This window comes from Limulus polyphemus, unplaced genomic scaffold, assembly GCF_000517525.1.
Source record: "Limulus polyphemus unplaced genomic scaffold, Limulus_polyphemus-2.1.2 Scaffold450, whole genome shotgun sequence".
Lineage (NCBI taxonomy): Eukaryota > Metazoa > Arthropoda > Merostomata > Xiphosura > Limulidae > Limulus > Limulus polyphemus.
Window position 1 is genome coordinate 425,523 of NW_013666060.1, and position 10,431 is coordinate 435,953.

At 30.4% G+C, this 10,431-nt stretch overlaps 1 protein-coding gene across 1 annotated transcript in view; it reads right to left on the reverse strand.

Moving 5' to 3' along the window:
- Positions 1 to 2,385: 2,385 nt before the first annotated feature.
- The window catches only part of LOC106458357, a 13,570-nt gene continuing 5,524 nt past the window's right edge, over positions 2,386 to 10,431 (reverse strand). The window contains exons 2-5 of the mRNA XM_013917865.2: positions 8,694 to 8,787; positions 7,460 to 7,619; positions 6,440 to 6,595; positions 2,386 to 3,563 (exon numbers count right to left, since the gene is read on the reverse strand). Of these exons, the coding sequence (XP_013773319.1) occupies positions 3,151 to 3,563; positions 6,440 to 6,595; positions 7,460 to 7,619; positions 8,694 to 8,787 (823 nt within the window). The 3' untranslated portion in view covers positions 2,386 to 3,150. The remainder of the gene's footprint in view (positions 3,564 to 6,439; positions 6,596 to 7,459; positions 7,620 to 8,693; positions 8,788 to 10,431) is intronic.

Below are 10,431 nucleotides of genomic sequence, written 5' to 3' on the forward strand. Positions count from 1 at the left end.
TAGTGGGATTGACCGTCACATTATAACGCCCCCGCGGCTGAAAGGGGATTCGAAACCGCGACCCTCAGATTGCGAGTCGAGCGCCTTATCCACCTGGCCCGCATGAACTGAGAGGTGAGTGATATATTTCATAACAGGTGTTTTTTCCTTATCATATGCAAATTTCAATTACCTTTTGTATAGACCAATGCATGTATATATATATCACATTAGATGTATCATTTTTCAAAGAATAATCATGAAGGTCTTGACTTATAAGAGATCTTTCAACCTTTAGTATGAAATAATATATCAAAGTTATGCCACAGACGGAATACACTCTTGTGCATTGATGCTAGGTAATAAAATAGAGGTGGACAACACTTATAATAAGTAAATATAAAACAGACATGAAAATTGTTCGTGGACAAATTATCTGAAAGGTGCATAAGCAATTTGTTGGGGTTAGTTGATATTCATAACATTAAACATCATATTCATGGAATATTATTCATATATATACAATCTATATTATTAGTTCTTTTTCTGAATTTGTTTTTTTTAATTCGTGTAAAAACAATGTAATTAATCATAATTACAGATGACACATTGACCAATAATTTGACTTTGCACGTTTCTTTTTTACTGATAAATTAGTCAATGTAACAAACCTGGCGAAAATCAAAGAATTCATGGAAAATTCTGAAGCAATAAGAATTTAAACCTTAAACTAGAAATGTGTTTTGATCTGTTACCTTGATTTTCTCTGAAAACATTCTGTAGCTTCAGCGATTAAAGATTAGGAGACATTACTTTAACACTTGGATAAACTGGATAACTACCTTCCTTTCCTACGAAATAAACTGCATAAAACGCTGTGATTTAGATATGAAACTGATTATGAAATGACCAGGATCCACGCTACCCAGAATGGCAATTCTTCAAAGACTAGCAGAAGTCCGTCGCACAAATTCCTTGTAAGTAATTTTTGTTATATCTAATTAGTCTAACGACGTATTAGTAAATGATGTAAATTATGTTTGAGGAAAGAATAGTATTAAAAGATAACTCTGTCGCATATTTAACAAGGCTAATAGAGCTGTTAAAAGACGTATTGGAAAAACTGTTAACTGAATTGGCTAAACATAATTATGTCTGAATGTACAACTCATGTTAATCTAATTGATAATTTGTTTATTGTAATGCCTGTGTTAATGAATTTTGTAGAAGGTTTGATCAATGAACAGTTAATCACCCAGAATGAATAATTAAATTAGTTTGACGTCGAATTATTTCACGATAGTTGGAAATGTTGACATGGATGAATATTTTAAATCAAACTTTCGTTCATATTTCAAAAACCAGTCTCTGCGTGAATTCTTTATTCTGAACGTAAATTTCCTTGGGTTGGTGGCTTATGTGCTTAAGTCACGAATGTATAACCTGGTAATAAATAAATATATTTCTAACTTGTGTTAAGTCGACCCAATGACTACAACTACTGCCCATCTGTTACAGTTATGAATAAGAACCCATGGAATGTAATCACAAATTACGATTGAAATGCTTCAGATAAAATATAAAATAAAGATAAAGATTATAGGTAGAAATATAAAATGAAAAGCAGAGCTTTACTTTAGGTTTCAAACAATAACATACTCTCACAAAAATGCATTTGTGTTTTGATCTACTAACATACTTGACAATTCATTTATTGTTGTATAACAAATTTATTACACAGAAAGTAAAACCTTATACATATCGCACTACAATTAATATAGTATAGGAAATTAAAATAAAAAAGAATATACATAAAGTGTTCTTGTTTGATTCCCACCTTTTTTCCTAAAAAAAATGAACCTACTGAATTCAAATGTTTAATAGCTTTAAACCCTCTTTAATATTAACTACATCATACTTGAAACAACTTGTGAAACATTTCACTTGTTTGTGAATAAGGGTGCCAACATGTGAAGAGTAACTTTTTATAATAATTGCTAATTTGTTTCCACATAATAAGATCCATAATTATTTGAGAAAAAGATTTATTCAACCAAAGTTCTTTAAATGTACTTTCAGAAACTACAGGTCTGAATGCTGCTTAAATAGGAATTGAAAAGATAGTGTAATACAAAACATTAATTTCCTCTTAGCCCAACATGTTGAATAAAACATGTTTAACATCTGATCAATACTCTCACAAAAAGCATAGCAAGTTAGGAGACCATATTTTGTGTTCTTTTAACCAAAATATTCTTGGTGTTATGCAAGGCATAATGAAGAAATTTATAATTGCTTAAGTGCCCAACATTTTGTTTACATCTAAGCTATGTGTATTACATTATGTAATAAAATGACTAGTAGTAGTAGTGGCAGTGGTGATTAACTGTTGAGAGAATTAAGACATTTCTTCAATGAGATCCTTTATTACAGGCTTTCTCTTTGGTACATGGGAATAAAAGACCACCCTCATCTACAGGTACAAACTGAAGTTGTGGTTTTAATTCTGTTTTTCCAGGAACGAATTATTATGAACAACATTCATACTTGTAATTCTACAAATGAATAATGAAACATAAAACCAAAGACATATGGAAATCAGAAAAAAAATGAAAATAAGGAATGTGCCACTTTAATCCTTAAAAGATAGTATGGGAATGCCTTAGATGAAACTGGCAATTCAACTGATTTCTGCAAATCCCCAATCAAATGTTTATAAGGAACACTTATGGCCTATAACATTAACAAATGTCCAGTGAAAAGATGATTCTCAGAAAAAATAGTTTTCTTTTTCTAAACTAGCATCTATCAAATAACAAAAAAGACAGACATTACAGAAGAATAATAAATCCACTACATAACATAAGAGTTTTTACATTTCAAATTATAAATACCATTTTTTGGAAAATAATATATTTAAATTAGCTTAACCTTATAAAAATTAAAAATCTTTACACAAGGGTATACTAGCCCATCAAAATCATTGGTCAAGGATTCTGACTAAAAGAAAGGATAGAAAAATAGAGCCAGTCTCTGGGTAGACTTTTGCATTGTTGTTTTTTTACAAGAATCTTCCAACACTAGGATAAAAACTTAAAAAAAGTAAAGTAAATTACTAAAACATATTCCAGCCACATTAGTTGCTGTATGATACTACTAGTACTATTACTACTATTGAACCCGTACTTTTTTACTAGCGGGTTCTTCAGGTACTTCTATTTCATTGTTCTTGATCTTTTCTTCAGTACCTTCACTTAACAAAGAGCTGTCAAGGTTTGAATCTTCCGACTTCACTAGACCAGTACCAACTGTATGAGATGATGACACCTTTAAATCATGACTATAATCTCCTAACTCTTTAGAATTATCATCCCGTTCTTTTTCTGTGACAGCATCAGTTGATGTTTCATCATCTGGTTGTTTATTGTGCTCAAGACTGTTGGATTTACCATTTGGAGCAATGGGATCCTTTTCTAAATCTGCTTTTGGCATTCCTTCTAAAAGAGAAGGTTTCATTTCCCGAGCCAGATAGTGAGTCCATAGAGTAAGCTCCACCTTGTGGGGAGTCCATTTTCCTTCTGGATCTAAGAAGTTAGATTGTGAAAATGAAAGTTTAATATTTCATTATATATATATATATATATATATTTATTTATTTATTTATTGCACACATGGTCAAAATATCATTTTTCAATATGATAACCAAACTAGTCTAAAATTGAATACATTTTTGGAGAAAAGCTATAAAATAACTTACAATGAAAAAAAAAAAAGATAATAAGTATTTGTAGGAGTTTTAAACCAAATGAATAATTTTTAGGTAATAGTTAGGTTTGTCTTGAAATTATGCATGGAGCATCATACAGTTGTAGGGAATGGTAGAAAAGTTCTAAAAAATGTTTGTTGAATGACTATTTCAAAGTAAAGTTTCTTGTAACAAATGTGCAACATTTAAAGATATCTAAGTATCTTGAGGAAAGTTATATGGTTTAATAATTACACCATGAGTCAATTCATTTTGGTTTAAATGTTGATGAATAAATTGCTTCTATTAGCTGATTAATTATGGTTTACATGATGATGTACAAACAAATTTATATAGATATAGTTTTTTTTATTTTGAAAAATGGTGTTTCTTCAATTATTTGCAGTTAACAAGCTGATAAACAAATGTGTGTGTTTCTATGTTTGTCAAATTATTATGGTCTACGTCTTGTTAAGCAGGCACATCCTTTGAAGTAAATATGTTTTCGATACTGATGGCTAAATTCCTGTTTTTCAGTTAGTCATTTAATAATAAGGCAACTGGACACTATATTAACCCCTCCCCCCAAATCCATATAGGCATTTATTAAGACAACCAAATATTCCTTTTATTTACATAAGCATATTGTGTCAGGCGACTCCTTTAGCTCTATAAATGATGAAATGTAGTTTAATCATGGTTAATTTGTATGACAATGTGAAAAACCAAGAATATCCTTGACTTTCAAAGAGGCATGATAGTGTGTGCCCTCTTAACACAAGCCATTATCAATGACTTTTTCTCTGACAACCATCCAAGGCAACTGTAATCAAATTTTCAAATGTGAAAATCATGCTAAAATATGGCTACTACTACTACCAGGAAAAAGTTTGGCCACAACCACTAATAATTAGCAATTGGATTTCTTCATATTGTTTCTTTGCTGTCAGTATAGAATGAAGTGAAACATGACTCATCAGAACACATCACGTGTTTTGGGTTTGTTAATTGTTCACATTTCTCCTTTAAACACTACTGAAGTTATGTTTTCTTGTTTGATTCTCTGTTAATTAATTTTTGGGAGTAACATGAAACATTTTACCTTGCTTGAGCATTTATGACAGTGAAAGCTACTAAAATGACATAATAGTGCAGGGAAAATTCGTATGGCAAGGGTTATGTCACTTGATTTTTTTATAACAGCAAATAACACTCAGGATATACCTAAACATTATTACCAATCATATTTATCCCACAATGCTATATTCCTGCCCTGATGAACAAAAACTTTTTTTTACAAGGCAACAAATAATTATTCAGTGTCTCAATTGTCTGAAATTGGTTCCAAATGAAAGGGACTTCAGTCAACTCTCTTGTTCAACACAATACCAAAATAAACTGATCATTCTTGAGCTGAAATTGAATGTCACATCCACCAACATAATCCTCTGCCAAAATTTATGAATAATTGCTATCCAGACTTCTTCACAAACTTACTACAATAAAAACAAATTGATATCTTGTGAGGTCTAAATTTTGCCAAATACAAGATAACATTACAGCATAAGATGTATATGCGTGAAGGGTCTAAAAAAAAAGTGACCACTTAGTGAAGGATAAATGTGTTTTTTTGTGTTTTAGAGCAAAGCTACACAATGGGTTATCTATGCTCTGTCCACCCCTAGGAATTGAACCTCATAGTGTTGTATTCCCATACACTTATTGCTGACACACTGAGGAGCCTATGAATGATAAAACTTTGGTATATTAATAATCATATGTATATACTAATCCCCCATTAATCTTGTCTCAGTTGTCACTTTGAAATATAAAGTGCTATATGTTGTCCACAAACCATGACTAAACCTCAAATTAGACATCTGGATGTTTCACTCATGTGGACAGCATTGAGATAAATAAAAGCTGCTGATCATAGCAGGCTGTTGCAAGTTGCTTATAAATGACTCAAAGTTGTGTTAAAAGGATATGGGATAATTTCAAATTAAGAGTTCTTAAAAACCTTGACAAACAAACAACCATTATCTGTCAATTCCATCTTCTCATAATCATACAGTAGATATTCTGAGACTGAATTATATGTTTGATCAAGAGAAAAAATCAAAATAATACAAGAAGCTCTAACTGAAATTCATTTTCAAAGTTGTATCTTTTTTTATCAAAATCAAGAAAATGAAGGTAAGAAAGATGACAATTCAAATGTTAATGAAAATTTAAAATAATAAGTACAGAAATTCCATAATTCTTAAAGAAAAAAGAACAGAACTGATCACTACAGTGCTGAGGAAAAGAATGAGCTTTTGGTATACGCAAAGTGTTCCAGGTGAGTAATATGCATGGAGGATGTGTCACCCTCCTGTTGGTGGATGGCTATAGTCTAATGCTGATTGCATCATAGACTTTCATAGTACACATTATTACATGTAAGGTTGAAAGTTTTGTTCAAAAACTTGGTACAAAAATTTGTTAGTAGTGGTGTGGGTTATTATCTATCTATTCCGTAGAGAGGTAAGTAGCATTTCTGAATCATATAAAAACACACTATTCTCATATCTAAAAATACTGCTATTATTTAAGATTTGGACCAAATAAGTTGAAAATATACTTCAGTATTAAAGTTACTGTGACTTTTTTTAGGATGGATTCCATGCTATGTTTCCACATACTTAAATACCAGATGATGTAGTTTATACTTACTCTTCTTATTCAGTCTTTCAGAACAGTTCTTGATCTGTTCATGATAGTTTAAATACTCTGCCAAAGTGTAGTCAGTAGCCTCAACTCCTGGTGTGGAAAGCATACTTTCATCAGCCATGAATGCAACTTGTTCTGGGTAACCGGCTGATAAAATGGCTAAACAATGTGGGATAGAAAAAAAAACTTTAGCAGAACAATGACAACACAAGATTCACTCTAAAATTACTATCTAAAAATCATATTCCAAGTCCATTTTTTAGATTGAAAATACTATTACAAAGACAACAAGCTTTTAAGATATTTTTATGATTGTCTTCTGTATAACTTTTATATTAGTTAACTTTAAGCAATCATTTCAAATAAAGAAAGTAAAGAGAATTTGGTATCGCTGTCTCCTTTGCGAATGCTTAAATGGATGTTTTCACCTAAATGAAATACTTGTGATATTTAAGTTGATGACACCTGTGGATGATACAAAATAAACTAAGCATATTCAACACACTCAACTTCTTTGCATAGCCTCATGAAATTGTGATTTAAGCTATTAAAAACCCTTTAAAAGCTTTTCATTTACACAGCAAAGAGAAATCATTAAGAAAACACCTTTTACAGGTAGAGGACAAAAAGTCTTATGCAAAATATCAATTAAAGTCATAACCTCTGCTATGTAAGTTCAGTTCAAAATAATTTTTCTTTGGTTTGTTTCACAAGAAAAAGGCAAATTCAAACCTCTCAAGTCTCTTATTGGAATATTTTCAAAACAAATATGCCTTAAGAAAACATAAACTGTACATCTAAAACAATTAAATGCATTTAAAGGTCGATAATTCTTGAGAGTATTAAAGTAAAAATCTTGAAAACATTTCAAATATTTTTAGATATTTTACAGTTATTAGATGAAAATGATACTGAAACATAGCTACAAGTGTACAATTTAACTGTTTTTTAAATAACCAAAACATTGTTACTTTATGAGAAAAAAAATATGTTTTACCACAAAGATGAATAGCACTGTATTACCTGAAGCAGTGGCTGGACCAACTCCTTTTAATGTTGTGAGAGCTGTGATAGCATCAGAAATTTTAGGGAGCTTTCGAAAGGCCTTTTTACTAGTCTTTTTCACAGCAGTTTCTGTGTTGATCTTAACCAAGTCCATCAGACGAGGTCGAAATTTTCCCCTCTACAATCAGTAAAATATATCTTGTTGCATTAATTTGTCAATTCTTTCTTTTCTCAGTAGCAGGGAATGGTTAAAATAACTTTGCCTAGTTACATCAGCACTATATTGTGTAGTATCAAACACTTGTTAATTACCCCCACCACCACCAAAGATAAATGTAGGATTTTGACTAACACATTGCTATACAAATACAAGATGTAGAGGAGAAATTTCATCATATTACTTAAAGTTTTTGAGCTGTATTCACCTATAAAATATTTTAGTAAATCCACAATAGCTCAAAATACTTACAAATAATCTCTAACAATCTATGTTCATTCTAATCTCTATACTAATACTAAGCTGTCTGCACAATTTTCACTTGGCTTGATTCTATTGTATTTTTCTTTATGAGTAAACAAAAAATATGGAAAGGAGAATACACAGTAACAAACCAAACATATTAGGCTATAAGGGCAGAATTTGTAACAATGAACTTTAATCACAAACATTGCTTATGGCACTCTCCCACTGACATTAGTGTCAGACTCTTTCTAAGAACATTGTAAATACTGGACTGCTAATCAGCTTTGTTCACCTTACAATAAAAAGGCTATAACCTGCTAGAAAATGATTAAACAAGTAACTCAAAGAACTTCACCCAGGAAGAACTGTAGATATAAAATGACACTTAAATTGCTCAAAATTATTCAATTTTTAACAGAAGAAGAATGCTAATGGTAAACTGGCTTACTATATATATCTGTGAAAGTTATTAGTTAATGTCACAACTCGTAGCATACTTAACTTAAAATACTTTTGGGATTATTTAAACATACGTATGCAAAATTCTGTTTAAGAATATATATTTCTGGTTTCATTTTCTTTCAACACTGAATAAAATGATTTTGTGCTGATAACAGTTAGATTGTCACTTACTGTTGAAAGGGGTAAGAGTTGTGCAGTAAGGAGAATTTGGTATTAAACCCAAATTGAAAACATGCACTTCTTCCATACTTTTTCTTCTAATTATGTTTTTAGCAATTAAAAACAGTACTTGAAAACCAACAAAAATATTTTTCCAAGATCACTTACAATTAACTTCCATTTTGTTATTTGTATCAACTCTTCAAGGATAATATGTGGGTCTTTTCTAGAGAGAATTATTTTTTGTAGTTGTTCCTGATACCTGAAAAAGAAATATATATATACAAATTTATCAATATATATAATGACAGATCAGTATTAAATTGGGCATACAATTTTATATTAACAAAGTTCCAATTGATAATGTCACTATACTCACAAGTACCTGGATCTCTTTTTGTCAGATGTATTATAATTTTTAGTAATAATCAATGTAATGATATATGCTAATGAATTATGTGATTTAAATATAGATATATTGCTAAACTTCACAATTAATCTACTTATCTTACAAAATCATAAGCCTAGTTGTACAAGCACCATATATTAGTATTATTCTAAGGTTATCAGTTATTAGGTATGTATGAAAAGAGATTATGCAAATCATAATTTAGCAACAACAAATGATACATTCTTCTGACCATATTAAATGCACTGAATGATACAAATATTCAAATCTTGTGTTTCTCCATGTTAACTGGTAAGGTGCCATATAAACTACTGTAGCTTCTGAAAAGCAGCTAACCAAGGAAACAGTTACATGACACCTACCAGTGAAAACAGTCAGAAGAAAATGTAGTGAAGAAAACAAACTGTAATTCATATGGATTTTATTTTGCCAGTTGATATCATGTGCTATTTAAGATATAATTTTCTATGTTATGTTAAAAGTATCAGACAGAAAAAATCCATGTTGTTTCAACTACTTGAATTTAATGGTGACTTTCAATAAAAACTAGCGATACAACTATAATTTCTACACAACTTTCTTTCACAGTGAGTTTACACACTATATTTGACTTTTTTTTTCACAGACTTCTGTCATGTTCAGTCTGAAATTGGAAATAAACACTTTGGTAGATTATAACTTATCCAGGAGATTGATAGGATAAAGGCTTTTGATTTCCTTGTGCTATATTCTGAAGATAACAGGACAAGAGGACACAAGTTTAAGATTCGAGAAAGATGAGCTATGTTCTTGTTAAGACAGTTATTTTTCTAAGACCATTGTTTATTTAGGAAATGCATTGCCATCAGCAACAGTGGATCAACACTTTGCAGAAGTTCAAAAGATGAATCAATGATTTCCTGAAAAATCAAGGGTGGATTTAAAGTTTTACTTTTCTTGGGGGTAGGTGCACAAGGCCAGTTTCAAAAGGACCAAATGGTCCTTTGTTGTCTGTATTTTATGTCATGTCACAAAGAACACAACTGCAACCATTATATAAAATATTTCAGCCTAACAAGTAATAATATCCAAAGATTCATTTTTATGACATCATAAAAACTTGTAGCTGAAGGCATAAAATTATATTAACATGTCAACAGAAATACAGAAAAGTAATTTAAAAGTTTTTAAATAAATTCTTCAATCAAATATGACTATCACATAAACAATGATAGTCTTTCAAAAAAATCAAAATTTGGCTAGATCTCTGAACACTCAAAGTAAACTATAAGATGATGAAACTGAATTAATAAAAAATATTTAATCTTCCTCTGCTTGTTATAGTCTTTAATCTATCTGATCCCCTCTGTGCGCCCATTATTTACTTTACAGAAAAAATAAGCTTTACTGAATTAGATTTTAACACATACTGCACAACACACTATACAGTGAAGTTCCTATAGGATTATATATATATATATATATATATATATATATATATAGTATACTACAACACTA